Genomic DNA, 17829 nt, shown 5'->3' with positions numbered 1-17829 from the left:
GGCGTCCAGAACTAGAGGTCATAGGTTTAGGGTGAGAGGGGAAAGATATAAAAGAGATCTAAGGGGTAACATTTTCACGCAGAGGGTGGTGTGTGTGTGAATGGGCTGCCAGAGGAAGTGGTGGAGGCTGGTACAATTGCACTGTTTAAAAGGCATCTGGATGGGTATATGAGTAGGAAGGGTTTGGAGAGATATAGGCTGAGTGCTGGCAGGTGGGACTAGATTGGGTTGGGATATCGGGTTGGCATGGGCGAGTTGGATTGAAGGTTCTGTTTCCGTGCTGTACATCACTATGACTCTATTCCAACTCCAGTACATCCAAATTATCTTTTAGATGGTTTTGCTAATTTTGGTTTGTTAATATGCAAATCTCAACTCCTTTTAAGTCACATTCTCAACATAACTTTAGGTGTTTTAACAAAATGTGTCATCTCAGTTCAGACAATGCATTAAAGGTGTGGTGTTAAAGTCTGTCTGTGTCCCAATCTTGAGTCAAACTGGTTCTATTTCTAATGTGGGATTTACAAAATCTCACATGGATTGAATGTAGGTTATGCATTTTTGAGAAAATAAAATATAATTCTGCAAATACAGATTCACCCCATAAATTTGTGTGCACGCGTGCAGAAGGGACACTGTGTGCGCCTGGGTGTGAGTGCATATGAGAGAGTGTGCATGTGTGTGTAAGCTTGGTAAAGTGTGTGTGATCAGGTATAAACTTGTAAGAGGGTGTGAGTGTGGGAGATGTATGTGTGCATATGAGACAGAGCTTGTGTATGAGAGAGAGTCTGTGTTAGTGTGAGTATGTAGGAGTGTGTGTGAGGTATATAGTGCGGTGGGGTCACCTGTAGTGACATAAACCCAAGATCACACCCACACACGCACCCTCTCACAGGCTTATACCATCACACACTCACCCATACACTCACGTGCACACACTCACTGTGTCTCTCCTGCACACGTGCACACAAGTTTAAGGGGTGAATCTGTATTTGCAGAGTGATGCTTCATTTTGCTCCAAAAATGCATGACCTACAGTCAATCCATGTAAGATTCTGTAAATCCCAATTTAGAAATAGAACCAGTCTGACTCAAGATTGGGACACAAACAGACTTTAACCTCAGACTTTTAATGCATTGTCTGAGCTGAGATGATGCATTTTGTTAGAAAGCTTGAAGTTATCTTGAAAATGTGACTTGAAAGGAGTTCTGGGATTTACATATTAACAAACTGAAACTAGCAAAACAATCTAAAGGATGAAAGATTTAATCTAAGTTTGTTTAATATATTTCAGCCGCATGTCACTGTAACCTTTTGCTATAAACTGTCTTATGGTCCTGCTCCACAGCCACCTGATGAAGAAGCAGCACTTCGAAAGCTAGTGCTTCCAAATAAACCTGTTGGACTGTAATCTAGTGTTGTGTGATTTTTAACTTTGTTCACCCCAGTCCAACACCAGCTCCTTCAATCAATCAATGATTTACTCTTAACTGCCTTCTGGGCAATTAGGGATGGACAATAAATACAGATCGAGCCAGTGACCCCCTCGTCCCATGAATGTTTTTAAAAAAACACCCTGTTTTTAAAGTCAATCTCTTCAAGAAGGTAGCTTTAGATTAATTTTACCTCTGAGTCAACACTTTGTGGCATCAGATCTCTAAAGATTCTAGTTTGTACTTTAAGCTGATACTTAAGCACCTTGGAGCTATGACACAGTAAGTAAGACAATAAACCAAAGTCACCATCCACTCTTCGCTAGAATAAGAGTAGGGGAACTCCTCTAGTGTGCTGGCTGACATGATTTTGTCACCAGCACTAAAGCTGATAATCTGGTCATTTATTGTATTGTTGATTGTGTGAACTTTGTGTACCTTGGGTGCTTAGTTTCTTGCACTATAAACAGTGACTATGTCTAAATCACAATTAATTGACTGTAAAGTACTTTGAACATGGGAATTCTCTTTACAACCTTGATTTTCCTCTTCTAAATTTCTTCCTCCTTGATGTCCAAATGTTGCTATCACCACTTAAAGCTGTTGGACCTTTATTTATCTGAAATGCTTCATACAACTTCAAGTTTATGTTGGCATTTACTATTTAACTTGCTTTTGAAGGTCTAGATTATTGCAAAAAGAGAGTTGAAGTCAAAGAAGCATCAGTTATAATGACAGTTGTGTAATTCTGTCAGATAATAGATTAGAATAACATATTTTCATATTTCAGGAAGATTATTGCACAATGTCCCAAATCCGGATTCCTGGAACTTCGGGATATGCTTTAATGAGTGATAAATCCTTAGAGTTCTATAAGGACCCAATGCATTTTTGCAACAGTCGAATTCATAGCTATGGAAGCAGGGTTTTCCAAGCACGCCTCCTCAACAAGCCAACTATATTTGTGTGTTCAGTAAAAGGAATGAAAGAATTGCTGTGTGGTAAGTATTAAACTGTCAAACATTGGTGGAGGTCTTAATTTGTTTTGAATTTAACTGGAGAAGGTGCAGAAATGACAAGTCAGGATCATAAACTGTGACTACATCCTTATACTTATGAATAAGCTGAATAACCTGGTATAGGCGATCCTGCTGAGTGAAGTTAGATTTTGAGGGTGTATTTTTTTAATGCAAGTTCCCAGAATGCAACCACCGCTTCAGGAAAGACTTGTTAGAAAGTAGGAGTGTTCTTATTTAATGGCCAGCAACTTCCAGAATCTTAATTTATCGGTCAGCCTTACTTGACTTGTGAAGGTGATTTGACAGAGGGTTGGCACGCTGGTTTTTAAGTGCTGCTGTGATGGTGTTCAAAGTTATTCTCCAAGTGACGATGGAAAAAACAATAGTTTATATTTCAGTTCAGGAATATTCTGAAATGTTGGTACCCCCTTTACTTTTTTTGTTCCACTGCAGCTCCCATTTGCCACTAGTAGAGGAGTGTCGGACGTGGAGTCCAGGGACAGTGATTTTGGGTTTTAACTTTTTTAGCATTTTGCACATCAGGCATAGAGATCCACAGTCCTTCGCGCTATCGTGTCCATGCCAGTCAAAGACAGCAACCTAATTCTAAAGATTATAGAAATTTCTGCAGTTCTGTGCACAAAACAATTAGTCATAGAGAAATACAACATGGAAACAGACCCTTCAGTCCATTGATTTAAGCAACTGATTTAAATTTTCATAGCCAGCCTTTTCTATCTGATTTAATTGCACTAATGTTAAACAGAGACTTGATCCTTCCCTTTTCTATCTTACCACTTTTCCGCAATTGGTCCAGAATATGTGCTTCCTTCTCCCCTGGACAAATGCTGGTTAGGAAGTGGGTAACTTTGTTGTCTTGCTCAATAAGACCATGAGAGGTATAAACCAGTAAGTGGGATCCAACCAGAAAACTTTGTTTTTTGTCTTTTTTCCAACTTGAGTATGAACTAACTCTCACATTACACCTCAGACAGCATTCAGTAAGGTCAGTATCAGGTTCTAGTTTTATTGAGGTGAAAATTGATATTTTGAATAATAGCCTTCTCCAGGACAATTAGGGATGGACAATGCAGGCTGGCTTCGCCTGCAATGCTCATTTCCTATGAACAATATTTTAAAACAAAACTTACACACGTATTGCACTTTAGTATAGAAAAACATCCCTCGGCATGTTATCTCCCATAATACATTACTGAGCCACCAAAGGATAGATTGGTATGGGTAGCGAAAAGCTTGTTCAAAAAAGTGGGTTTTGAGGTGCATCTTAATGAAACAAATAAGTATGTGGAGGGAATTTCAGAATTGTCCCACTATGTGGATGTAGCTCCACATAGTGGGACAAAGGAAATTTGGGATTATCAGATAGTTTGGGTGAAGAAATATGGAGTTTTTTGTGTTTGACTGATGGAGATTACAGAGAAATGGAGGAATAGAATCTTAGAATGAGGATTTTAAAATCAAATGGCCCTAAACTAAGAGCTGGTGTAGGTCAGCGAGAACATGGATAATGGGTGAACAATATGTATTATTGAGAGTTAGGAAATGTACTCTGTACTGCGAAGCAGCCTGGGATCTGTGAATCATTGTAACTTTGCTGATCCATTGGGAAGCACTTGAATGGAACACGGGAATAAAGTGTGCTTTGTTGCTTCGTTAAAATTGGCATTTCCTTAAAAGAAACTGACTGAAAAAATTATTAATCTATTCCTTTGTGAATCTGTTCCTTAGTATGAATCCTTAACCAGGAACTAGTTTTCTTGAAATACTGGTGAACGGTTTCATTTTATGATGGGTATAGAGGCTTTCAAAGATTAAAAGTGAACTAAAATTTTGGAAATGTGTTAGAACAGAAGAACTAGAAGCAGGAGTAGGCAATCCAGCTCCTTGAGCCTGCTCTGCATTTGATATGATCATGAGTGGCCTTAATTCCGCATTCCTGTCCACTTTCCATGACCCTTCAACCCTTCAACTGCTAATTCAATATTTATCTCCAAGTTTATTCAATGTCCCAGCACCCTTCACAATCTGGGGTAGTGAATTCCATAGATTGAAGACCCTTTCGAGAGAAGTAATTTCTTCACTCTTCTGTTTTAAATTTGCTATCCTTTATCCTAAAACTCTGACCTAACATTCTAGATTTCCCTAAATGAGGAAACATCCTTTCTACATCTACTTTGTCAATCCCTCTTGTATTCCTCAATTAGATCTCCTCTCATTCTTCTAAACTTCAGAGAATATAGGTCTGAACTGCTCAATCTCTTGGTCAGAAGTTACACAACACCAGGTTAGAGTCCAGCAAGTTTATTTGAAATCACAAGCTTTCAGAGTACTGCTCCTCCAATAGCTTGTGATTTCAAATAAACCTGTTGGATTATAACCTGGTGTCATGTGACTTCTGGCTTTGTCCACCCCAGTCCAACACTAATACCTCCACATCAGTCTCTGTTCAGCAGAAAAACACTTCATCTGTTCAAACAATCTAGTGAACCTCCAATACAAGTTTATCCCTTCTCAAGCAATGGGATCAAAATTGTACACAATACTCCAGGTGTGATCTTGCTAACATCTTATCTATTAATTCCAAAATTCTATTTTCTTCCCTCATTACCTGTGTGTTTATTTTCTGCAGTTCATACACGAGGACACCCAGATCCCTCTGCATGGAAACATGCTGCACTCTGAAACTTCAGCATGTGAAAAAATGATGGGGATAATATGGTGTCAAATCTAGAATTTAAAATGTGCATCTGTTGACTCTTTAGAGCATTTGTTAAAATTATCTAGAAAGAAAAGTAATGTTGTTTCCTTTCTTGGAATAACTCTGCACTGATTGTGACTTGCCACAGAATGGTTAAAATCAGGAAAGTTGAAGATTCAGGTTTGCTAGCTCTGGATTACTGACATATTAACTGTGACATAAAAGGTTGCTGTGACAATTTGATCATCTTGGCTTTTTGGATGCTTCAAGCAGATCTGAGTGTTAGTAATTTCCTTCTATTGAATGCTCATACACAAGCAACAGCAGTGAAAATCTAAAGCAACGTTGATTTTATACATTTTTTTTAGAATCCCCACAGTATGGAGACAGGCCCTTCGGCCCAACATATCCACACTGACCTTCCAAAGAGTGACCCACTACCCTACACTTTTATCTTATATTTGTCCCTGACTAATGCACCTAACTTACACATCTCTGGACACTATGGGGCAACTTAGCATGGCCAATCCACACTAAATTGCACATCTTTGGACTCTGGGAGGAAACCGGAGCAAACCCACGCAGACATGGGGAGAATGTGCAAACTCCACACAGTCCCCTGAGGCTGGAATCAAACCTGGGTCCCTTGCGCTGTGAAGCAGCACTGCTAACCACTGAGCCATCATTTAAAATAGTCATGTCCCAAGGTACTGCACAGAAAGGAATTTTAGCATGGGTGATGAAAAGCTTGGTCAATGAGAGATCTTCTAATTGATCTTAAAGTGGGAGAAAGAGGTATAGAAGTTAGCAACGAAAACTGTAGGAGCAGAAGTGGGCTATTCGAAATCTGCTCTGCCACTCGGTGCAGATCAATAATCCTCAAGTACTTGCTTTTCCCGTAACGCTTGATTTCCTTCCTGATTTAAAAAAGTAAAGAATTCCAAAAGTTTACTACCCTTTGAGAGGGGAAAAAAACTTCCTCCATTCTATTTAAAGGGTGTTCCCTTACTTTGAGATTACGCCCTGTTGTCCTCGATTCTCCCACAGGGGAAACAACCTTTCTGTATCCAGCCTATCAAATTTAGGAAGGTAGTTTTAGGGCTAACAACTGAATTCATGGTCCACAGTTGTAGTGTGGGCTGCAAGGAGTCCAATGCACAAGTTAAATTGGGAGGAGTGAGGAGTTTTTATTGATCTGGAGGAGTTTAGCAATAGATGAAAGTCCATGTAGAAATTTGAACATGGATGAATATTTTGAAATAAATGCATTTGTGACTCAATGGAGGCTATCAACAGTCAGTTGTTGCAGATGGGTGTGGGGTGGAGGTGTCCCTAACCAAGGTTGCTTCTGTTCTGTCTCTCCAGTTTCTGAACTGGTGACCAGTTCTGGCAGTTGCCACATCTTCATTTCATCACCAGCACCTGCTCAGTTTCAGTTTTTGTTTTGATGTAACGCTAATTCAGGAGCAGTGTTTCTGTTAAAATAATAATCCGGTTGGATCAAAGATAGTCTTTACCCTACACCAAACTTCAAGTTCTACACACCTTTCTAAGGAGTCTTTACAGTTATTGATAGTGATCTGCTCTTCCTCTTGCTACATGACCAATTTGAAATCTATAACCTTGAAACCAGTGGGAAATTTAAAGGTACACTGGTCACAATCTTCCAATATGCTGCCTTCAAAAATTGCAATTTGTCAAACCAAAGATAACAAGCACCATTGCATTATTTAAGAAGGGGGGTGGGAGTGGGAGGGGAGTGGAAATAGGAAATCTATTGACCTGTGACTTTTAATTAGATTAAGGATATTACTTTAATTACCATTAGGAACAGAGTGACTGAGTCAGCCATTGAACAAGTGTGAAATGATCTGGATCAAGAGGAGAAACCATCAGAGGGTCATAGCCATAACCAAGTTGTAAAATGATAGTTGGAGTTCAATGTGAGGAAGGCTGATATTATTCATTTGCATCCAAAGAATAAATAATGGACTAGTATTGAAATACAGAGATGAAAGCTTTGGAGAAATGAAGGAAATCAATGTCCCCACCCACACACTACGGTGCATGGGTGCAAAGGTTCATCAAAGTCTAATGAAATGTTGACCCCTTTTTCAACCTAGATTGGTAAGACAAAGGAGTTCAGAAGCTTTAAGCTGTTACACTTCAATTGTGCCCAACCTTAGTCTGACCACATCTGGAGGACTCTATTGAGACTTAGGCACTGAATTTCAAGGAATGTATCTAAAATTCTGGAGCACAAGCTTTAAATGAAAGCCAGGCAATGTTTTGTAATATCAGGAAGCATTTCAGTGATGGTGTCAGTCTCTAAGTTGCTCCATCAGAAAATTTAGCTGAAATGCTGGATCACTGGGAGCTTTGAGATCAAATTTTTGTTTTGTTTGTTTCGGGTAAAGGTATCAAGGGAAATGGATCAACGCAGGTAAATGAAGTTGAGGTGTAGATCAACAAAGCTGTGAATATCAGAATAGACGTAAGGGACTGAATGACCTATTTCTATCCCAATGTCACTTATCTCAAACCCTGGACAGATAGTGAATGAACACTTTGAATTTGGAAGATTATTCTTGACCAAGACTTTTGCTTGATTTAATTCTGAACGCTATTGGTAAATGTCTGGAGTTTGGGTGTCCCAGTGGAAGTCAGAAATCCTAAGTGGAAGAATTCGTCTAGGACAGTTGGAGAAAACAACTTTTGTTTTTGGGATGAACAGATTAAGGAATGTGAGAGTATCTGTGTTTTGATAGCATTTCATTCTGCCATTAACCATTTTCTGATTAAATTTTTCATTTTATTTGAATTACGATTATTTTAACCATGATTCGCCAGCTTTCATTCAAGCCAATTGATTGCTTACACTATCTGGGCATGTAAATAGTCTTGTATTGTTAAAAGAACAAACGAAGCCTGCTGGTAAATACATTTAATATGATGGAAAGCTCAGGACTATTTCCACTATGTGATGAGAATATGTAAGCCATTGTTTCTCTGACTCTTTCAGACATTGCATGTTGATCATTATTGTTCATTATGTATGTAAAGCAGAGCTTTACTCCTTTTCCCTCTACTTGTTGGTTATCTCATAGCCTTAACAAACTTTTTTTAATTGAGTATCCTGGATATTGTGACTTGTGCTGGTTATGAAGCCATGGGCACCAACAGCCATCATCACCTCATCCAAAGTCCCCATTATTCTTACGTGAACAGTAATGCATAAAATCTCCAATCTTTTTTCCGTACTAGGAACCCATACTCTGAGGATATTCTGGCTGGGGGGTCAGCTCCAAGAGACTCCATGCTTTCCCTGGAGGATAGATTCCTTTGGAAGGGAAAGATTAATGGATTTACCACTATCAGGCTGTTCAACTGTGAGACAAATTGCAGTGAATCCCAGCTGGATGTTGGCCAATGTTGAAGTTCTAGCCTGGTCAAAGGCTGATTATTTTTCTTCAGTCTTTGATAAAGATGCTTTGTTAATTATACCCTGGCTGTCAAGATGTATGAACCTCCCTAGTTTACGTGATTCAATTTCATGCATTTACTAATTGAACCATTGAGGCACGCTCCCTAAAACTTTAAATGATTTGCAAGTGTACATGACTATGCAATTTTTAAAGTGAGCTGATGGTAATAGCATGCTTGATTTTAATTTCCTCTCCATGATCTGTATGCCAGTCACTGTTGTTTTCTGGTGTCAATCAAAAGCTATTACTAGAAAATACTTCTTGCTGAGTTTAAAAAAATGCTTAGTTTTTTTCTCCCCACCAACCCCTTCTTTATATTTTAATTATTTGTGGACAGTTCGAGTTGTATTCACTGACAGGAGGTGGCTTTTGTTTTGTCCCAGCATTGTGTGTGCAACCAAAATTTGCCTGATGCTTAGACATCTCAGAAATGATACATTCTATTTTGCTTTGCTTCATTGTCAGTTGGAGTCTTTGCACTGAATTTGCTGTCCTTGTCGCGTCTCCAGAGATCCCACTGAAGTTAGAGAAGGAGAATAGGAGGAACCTTGCAGCTGTTACAGACCCGCAAATGTAGCATAAGTGTGCAACTGGAACTGCTTGCAATTGACAGTGAATGCACCAAGAAACTTCTAGCTGTTTTAACTTTCTCAAAGAATTGCTTTTGGTAATGAGCTTTGACTAGGTAGTATTTATGTGGAATATAGGTAGTGTACATCAATAACTGATGTGATTGTATCAATTCTAATGAATCTCTGATTATGCGCAGTCACGTGTTAATTGTCTGATTTTTATATAACGTATCCAGATGGATGTGGAATTGAACAACACAGGAATGTTCAGATACCTAATAAAATGTGCTGAGACTAACAATTATTGCTTTTGCAGCTAGAATGTCAGTATTTGAAAAGGATCCTTCTGCAGTTATGCATGAATTATATGGTGGCAATCTAGTAACAACAGATGGTAAGCTCATTACAAAGGTATATCTTTCTGAATGTATAAATACGTGTGGAGGACACTGAAGGAGATTGTTTACTGTCAGCTTTTCAAAGTTTGATGCGATTTGTGTCACTATTTTGCAGAGCAAGTCAATGTCTTTGACACATCCTATACTACCTCTATGTGTAAGCTGTTTGGAGACACCGTCTGCTTCACTAATGGTATGTTCCAGTATTTGTTTAGAGGAAAGCAAGTATGATATTAGCACAGAGCTTCTACAGGGGATGCAGTCAGCAGAACGCAGCTAGAATGCACCAGACATTGCTGGTTTGGCAAGCTGAAGTTTGCACATAAACATAAAGAAAAATCTGAACATAAAATTACCCGTAAATCAGTATAATCAGGGAGCATAATCATTGTTAATAGATTTGTGGTTTATATATGGCCTTCCTCATTGTCGGAAGGGAGTGTGATTGGTAGGAAATGAACAATTCTTTGATTTAGTGACTAGCTGACGATTGAAGCTGCATAGTTGCATCCTGCTGTGTTCCAGTTGACCAAATTTAGACTCAGTTTGACAGTATGGTAAACCTTTGGAGGAGCAGTAAGAGAAACACAGCTGTGTGAGGCTTCAGCTGACTGACTAATGCTGGTTTCATACACTCATGAGTGCCTGCACATTGAGTACATTGTGATCAGTACCTCTGAATCAATCAGTGCATATCATTGAAACTAGATGTTCCAATTTGAGGATCGATCTTTTTGTGATCTCTAACTGCTCCAAGTGATCGAAACATTTATCCCCACAGAAGGTAATAGGGTTTAATTTTCACTGGGGGTTGTAACTGTTCTCAATTCGGAATGATTTTCTTGGGTCGGGGTAATTTACTGGGCTTGGTAGGTTTCTTGCTATCTAAAGGCAACTTATTTCAGTTGATCTAGTTTGAAGGAAAATTTGCTGCCAAGAGGCAAAAGAGATCAAGCTACCACCATTGTAAACTTTGGCAGAGTCTAGGGTCTACAAAGATGTGAGCTGCAGGCCGCCCCCTTGGAAGAAATCTGGGCTTTTGCTGCTGCAAATTTGGGCCTAACACAACCTTTTACTTGGCAGACCCTGGGATTGGTTTTAATTGAGTCAATGAAATGAAAGATAGGAACAGATCAATGGCCACAGTGCAAGATGGATTGGGCAAGGCACATCCAGGTTGAAATGTCGTGGAGTCCCTTCATTGGGTGGAGAATTTCAAACTCAGTTACTTTAAGTGTTTAGAAATGGTTAAAAAATTATGTGCAGTTGTTGTTATTTGATATGCAGTTCTACTATTTCTGTATCTTTACACATATATCAAATTCCATTTATATTGCATTCTTCATTGACTGAAAAGCACATGAGAGAAAGTAACACAATAGGCAACCAGACCTGGAGAATACACTGAGTTTAGGATGGTGTCCAGGCTACTCCAAAGAGAGACCTGGGAGAGCAGTGACAAGATAGAAGGGTCTCCTTGAACATTTTCAGTGGGGAGGATCTGACCACACTCTCTCACTTGTTAGTGAATGAGGATGAAAAAAAATTCAGTGGGGGGGAAATGTGGAGGGTATTTAACGTAGGATGATGTGAGGCCTTGGAAAAATTTGAAAGTAAGTTGAGAATATTGAATTGAAGATGTTGAGGCATTTGCCCAAACTCTTGAGAGGATGCAGCATAAGGAAGAAAGGGCAGATTACAGCTGAAGAGACCTATTTGTATGATCTGAAGCTCCTGGAGTGTTTTGGGCAAGAGGGCTTTCATAAAATCAGTGAAGGTAAAATCAGTTTCAAAATATTAGGGATGATCATTCAGGGAAGTAGTTTTGACAATTGAACTGATAGGAGGAGAGGTAACTCCAAGGTCCTGCGTCTCTTTGAATCAACTGGAAATGAAGACTGAAAAGAGAGAATCCATGTTTATGTATTGTCTTTTATATTCTCAGGATATTTTTATTCAGTCAAAGGAGTGTAGTTACTGTTGTAATGTGGTAAACACAGCCAATTTGCATGTAACAAGCTTGCACAAGCAAATAAGGTGATCTGTTTTATGATAAATATTGTCCAGCAAACCAATTTCTGTACGTTTTAATATTAGATGAGATAGAAACAGGAGTTTGTCTATTCAGCCCCTTAAGCCTGTTCCATCATTTAGTTAGATCATGGCCTACATCTTGGCTCCCTGTACCCACACTTGCACCATATTCCTAAACATTCTTAACCACCAGTTTTCATTCATTCCAGCCATGAGTATGTTAGTTGAACCCCAGCGTAGTGCTTTGAGCAGTGAAGTAAGCCATGAGGTTGAACTGTGGAAGCTGATGTCAGCCAAGTAGATTTTAAACCAAGGTTGGAAAGTGTGATGCTGGAAAAACACAGCAGGTCAGCCACCATCTGAGGAGCAGGAGAATCGACGTTTCACGCATAAGCCCTCATACCTCATGAAGGGTTTATGCCCAAAACAGCAATTCTCCTGCTCCTTGGATGTTGCCTGACCTGCTGTGCTTTTTCTAGTGTCTCACGTTTTGACTCTGATCTCCAGCATCTGCAGTCCTCACTTTCTTCCAGATTTTAAACCAACCTAATTTGCCAATACCCCATGTGAACTCACTATTTATTTTGGGTGCTGATGGTATTACCCTTCAGACTGAAGCAGTTGAGCTGGATACGCCATCACAGTCTAACGCAGATTGCTACTGTGGGCATTCATCATGAAAGAAAGGAACTCTACATTTCTGAGAGGTGGTTCCAATCAAGGCTCCTTAGGAAATGCAGGGCAAACTTGTATTTTGACAGTACGGAAAGGAAGGCAAGATACACGTTTTTCTCGCAGCAGTCAGCTGCCAGATACTGACATTTAAAGGTCCGGACAGCTGCTGTCAAAGGTTAAGCATTATAAGGTAAGTGCAATGTTAGCATGCTGGGTGGACTGGGTGCCACATTGAAGTGGCTAAAGACAATTGTGCTATACTACACTATGCTTTTTAAAAAAAACTGTAGCAGTGATGTCTTGAATTGTTTGGCCTCTGACACCATAACTGTCCTCCTTAGTGTTGGGTAGGACTCCAACCAGTGGATAAGGTTCCTCTAATGTGAATTACCTTCAACTTTGCTAATCTCTTTAATGCCACAATTAGTCAAGTATTCCCTTCCACAGGCAGTCACTTTTGGAATTCAGTTCAGGGGCATAGAGAAGCGAATGAGTATTAAGTTGGATGGACACTCTGCTTAGTTGACCTCCTTATGAAGAACTGGTGGCTCATGCCAAAATTAGGAGAACTGACCCACTAACTAATAAAGTAAAATCCTGGCATAGCCACACTCATGAAATCTTATTACTAATGTTCCGGACTCCTCCATCTCCATCCCTAGGTACGTTTTACCCCACTGTTGGAGGAGTGCGGTATGTTTGGTATATGAGAAGTTACGAACTCTGGGGATCCTCAATATTGACCCATGGCATCAGGTCAAATATGGTCAAGGAAGTCCTCAGCTGATGACTCAGTACTTCACGTTGAACACTGGTTGGAAGAAGCAGTGAGGGTAGCAAGGTACGGAATACGCTTGGGTGGCGTATTCTGAGTATCTTGGTAGCACAGCTACTGACCTGAAGGATTCCTATAGGACATGGCTGATTGTGCCTGTGGCAAGTGGGCTAAGCCAACTTATCCCATCTAGGTCTTGCGATTGCTTGGGAATAAATAACTAGCTGGAGGATGAGGGTTCAAAAATATCTACGCCGACAACAATGGCGATTGTAATACATCAGTGCAAAAAACTAGGCTGAAGCATTTGCAACTAACTTCATGCAGAACTGTGAAGTGAATGATCCACCTCTGTCTCCCTCTATGGTCACTGCCATCACAGATGCCTATCAGCAAAGTGTTGGGAGTAGTTGTCACAGATGCCAGTCTTTAGCCAATTTGATTCATTCCACAAAATAACAAGAGTGAACCAGCAAAGTTTATGGACCCTGATAACATCCTGACTATAGCTCTCCAGAACTAGTTACATCTATAAACAAGGTGCTCTGGCCATTGTTGATAGTGTGCGATATTGCCTAGGTATGTCTTGTTCACAAGATGTGGAGGAACTGGTGTTGACAAGTTAAAAATCTCACAATACCAGGTTATAGTCCAACAGGGATAAAAAGTTCATTTTACTCTGAATCAGCAAAGTATTGGAAATTGTTGTCAACCACGCTATCAAGTGACACTTGCATTGCAATAAGTTGCTTATTGTGTTAAGTTTGGATTCCACCAAGGTTCTGAGTTCATTATGGTGTTGGTTCAGGTGTAGATAGAAGAGCTGAGTTAAGAGTGACTGCCCGTGAGATCAGGGCAGCATTTGACAGCGTAGGATTGAGAAGACTGACCAATGTTAACGACAATAGAAAATGGTTGGGACTGTAGTGAAGAAGGTAATCACTCCGGTGGTTGTAGTCATATTGGAAGACGATTCTGATTGTTGGAAGTCAGTTTTCTAAACCCTCGGACATCACTGCAGCGTTTCCTTTGGGTAGTGAGCCTAACCATCGTAAGTAGCTTTATTAATAATCTTTCTTCCATGAAGTCAGAAATGGGGATGTTTGTTGATTGCTCAAAGCCATTTGTGTCTACTTAGTGAAACAGTTGGTGCCCATGAAGATGTTCAGGCTTGGGTTTGATTGCTGCTTAAACATAAATCTTACTCTCCATTTAAGTGCTAGACAAATACCATCTCTGGGAGAACATAACCATCTCCCCTTGGCGCTCAATGTCATTACCAATGCTGAATTCATCATCAACATTCTGCAAGTCACTACTGACCAGAAACTGAACTGGACAAGTCAAATAAGTAATGTGACTACAAGAGCAGGCTAGAGGTATCCTTTAGTGCTAATTCACCTCCTAAGACCCTTTTTCTCTCTACCATCTGTGAGACAGTTGTTCTGCTGGTCTTGATCAGAAGCTTGGAACTGCTTCCTGACAGCATGGTTGGTGTATCTACACCACATGGATCGCCAAGATTATTTTAAAAAAATCAACTCACCACGACCTTCTCAAAGGCAATTAAGGATAGGATATGAATGTTGGCATATTCACTGATGCTCACACCCCATCAAGGAACAAAGTAAGACCTAAAGCTTCAACTTGCACAGGACAACTGTGGCACATATCCTGGAACCTGAAGAGCAATGGAGTTAAAAACAATGGACATCACTAGAATTTTGGATGCCACTACAAGTTGTGGCTGGGATAGGGTTGGGGCTTAATGTTGTTGCAAGTTGAGATAATGTGAACATGGTTAAGAGTAATTTGATGTAGGTCCAGATACTTCATTACATGTGTTAAATGATTGATTCAGACAGCCTGTGGTTGTGATTATAGATAAGGGAAACTTGGTTCTAGATGTTCAGATGCGGTAAATAGTTTTTATAATTTGAATTGAAAGCAATAATTCTGTACAAAGTGTAATATCAACAGCTAACTTTATGATTGAGAGGTCAGAAAGGTTCAAGGTGTCTGCCTTTGTAAACAGCATACACAGGGAAACTGTGTTCATGTCAGTGTCTCCAAAACAATTCAGATTCATATAATTGGACTGCTTATTACCTCTCCATAAATTGAGTTTCCAGATTTCCTGCTTCAGTTTGCTCCTGTATGCGTGTGTTTTGATGGAACTGTTATATTACAATTTGTAGCTTTGTTGTAAAATTAAAGATTATTGTGCTGCTTTGAGGTTTTTTCATATATTTTTTCTAACAGATTTTATCTGCCTCCCTGCCAGACAGGTAGGCTTAAAATTGAGTCCGTAGTGATGAATATATGTTTACTATTTGTTTTTCTTACATTTCTCATAACATGGTCCTAAGTAAAATTCAGCATTTACTGACATTGAAAGCTCTTTAGCCCAACTTAATTCATCCATCCACAGTAACCCTAAAGTCCATCAACCAATTGGTCTTCAATTGGACCCATGGTTTAAGACTTCCCACTCTCTGGGAATCCATTACACTTTGTGTAAGAAAAAAAGATTTTCCAAACCTCAGTCTTAAATCTTTTACTAGTTTGAACTGGTGTCCCTTACTGCTGCATGACAAAGCAGTATTCGTGATTTTTCCAATCGTTTCCATAACTGTTTTTATCTATTTCTCCAAGATCACCTCTTTAGCCAGCTATTTTCAAAGTTGAAAAGTAGAAGTTTGCCATTATTTTCTCAACTCTGTTGTTTTGTTTCCGTTGTTTGAGTATTTCTGTGACCAGAACTGTATACAGTACTAAAAGTATGCCTTGATGAGGTCATTATGAAATATGATCATAATTTCATATAACTTGTATTCCAGTGTCAACATCTGTATGGTTCTACTGGCTTTGATTCTTGCTGTGCTTTGGTTGAGTCTACTAAAACCTCTTAATCTAATTCAACTTTACTCATAGTAAACAATTAATATGAACAATTTACACAAAGTATGTGTTGTCCACCTGCAATACTTAAATATCTTGCATGGAAAATTTCATCTGTTGTTCTGCCCAGTTGTACGTTCTGACTTTCCTCCTGATTCCACTGCTGCTTCTCGTTTGGTATCCTCTGCATACTTGACCGATGCAGTCTTAATCCAGTTCTTATTGCATCTGAGCTTGCAACACAATGCAACTCGCTAAATTGACAATCTTGATTGTTTGGAAGTGCAAAATACAGGCTGGGTCTGCTCTTTAGAGGCTGTGGCTGGTGGTGATTTTTGGAGCGGAGTACAAGGAGCTTCATTGCTGTATCTGGTTTCTGCTAAGATGCTGCATAAAACCTTTTTTTGGTCATCTTCTCTAACGCTGCTGTCTGTTCGTTTTTGTCTGATTATATACCTGTGATGCACTGTGCAACTTTCTGTATTTATAAAATGCATATAAATACAAGTTTTTGTTAGACTAAACTAAGGACTGCTTGATGCACACACCAAGTTCTCAATCTGATCGTGTTCCATTTGTTTTATTTCACAAAAATAAATTTCCCTTCTTTCCTCTAAAAAGCTTTTGAAATATATATTCCCAACATGTTTTATCTTCACAGAAAAATTATTAAAGCAGATGATATGTTTTTGGTTCATGGTCACCGGCGATTTGTTTTAGGTTTTGCCAAGTCATAGTGAGTCGCAATATATCTCCTCCATGACTTGCTACATAAACTCTTAAGCTAATTCCTTTTGTGATGACTCAGTATAGCTGGCTGAAAGCCAACAGTCAGACCTCGGCACAAAAAGATTCCTTTGTACTGTTTCTTCCTCACATGTGCTTTAAAGTAAAAATATGACCAATCTACTACTTTATCCCCCTCTCTAAATGCTAATTTACAAAATGAAAACGGTGCACAGGTGGTTTAAGTGAGATCCTGGCCTATCTTTGCATAACATTTGAGACAGACGTATAGAGGGAAGTACAGGGTCAGTCCTCAAGGAAGATCCTCTGTTTAGAGCTCACAATAAATGGAAATTGAAAAACTTGCATGTGTCCTTATGGTACTGTGCACAAATTCTTCATATGAGAGTGTCACATAAGAAGCTGGTGGAACAGGATTTGTTCATTTTAATTTTAAGGAACCTATTCAGGAAAAAGAAATATCACCTGAGTTGCAGTTTTCACTCCTGTTGAAGTTACAAATTCCCCAATCTATTCACGATCTTAAAGTAGATACAGACGTGTGTTTCCAAGAATAAAAATGATTCATTTCCTCATATAAAATATCAAGATAACTTGGTGTTTCCTGTTGTACTGACTGCAGAGGGAGGGGAACAAAACAAAGGAATTACCTCGTTAATACCATGATAAATCCCTAGATGATGAGTCAGCTGTTATTCTCCTATAGCCTCGGAGGGTTACTCAAAATTGTTTGTTTCGTTGTCAACATAATGGCCTAGTGGACCCATCTTACAGATCTGTAATTGGTGTTTTTGTTTGTTTCATTTTGTGTCTCAAACCTTCTCAGGAGTTTTGCTTATGCGGTGGTGTGTTACCATGAATCAATTGATTACAATTCCTGCAAAATGATGAGTCTCTGACTTGCACCCTATTACTTTAAGGACCCATCAGCTGTGTGACTGGTCCAGTACACTTAAGTACTGTAGCCTAAGAATTTCATATGTACAGTGTCACAAAGGTGCATTTGTCTAAATTGTTTAAAATTCCTATCATAGTGGCGTTGCTTCATGCATCGAGAAACATTTTTCTGA

At 39.3% G+C, this 17829-nt stretch overlaps 1 protein-coding gene across 6 annotated transcripts in view; it reads left to right on the top strand.

Moving 5' to 3' along the window:
- Positions 1–17829, top strand: part of LOC122564829 (uncharacterized) — a 122011-nt gene that overhangs the window by 7353 nt on the left and 96829 nt on the right. For 3 of the 6 annotated variants that reach the window (XM_043720144.2, XM_043720149.2, XM_043720137.2), the window contains exons 2-4: positions 2225–2435; positions 9546–9623; positions 9743–9820. In XM_043720144.2, the coding sequence (XP_043576079.2) occupies positions 2240–2435; positions 9546–9623; positions 9743–9820 (352 nt within the window). In that variant the 5' untranslated portion in view covers positions 2225–2239. The remainder of the gene's footprint in view (positions 1–2224; positions 2436–9545; positions 9624–9742; positions 9821–17829) is intronic. The other 3 variants (XM_043720158.2, XM_043720167.2, XM_043720177.2) reach the window with 3 other exon arrangements.

Source organism: Chiloscyllium plagiosum, unplaced genomic scaffold, assembly GCF_037043375.1.
Source record: "Chiloscyllium plagiosum isolate Xiang-an unplaced genomic scaffold, Cpla_swu_hap1 HiC_scaffold_2, whole genome shotgun sequence".
Taxonomy (NCBI): domain Eukaryota; kingdom Metazoa; phylum Chordata; class Chondrichthyes; order Orectolobiformes; family Hemiscylliidae; genus Chiloscyllium; species Chiloscyllium plagiosum.
This window is presented reverse-complemented; position numbering and strand designations above follow the sequence as displayed.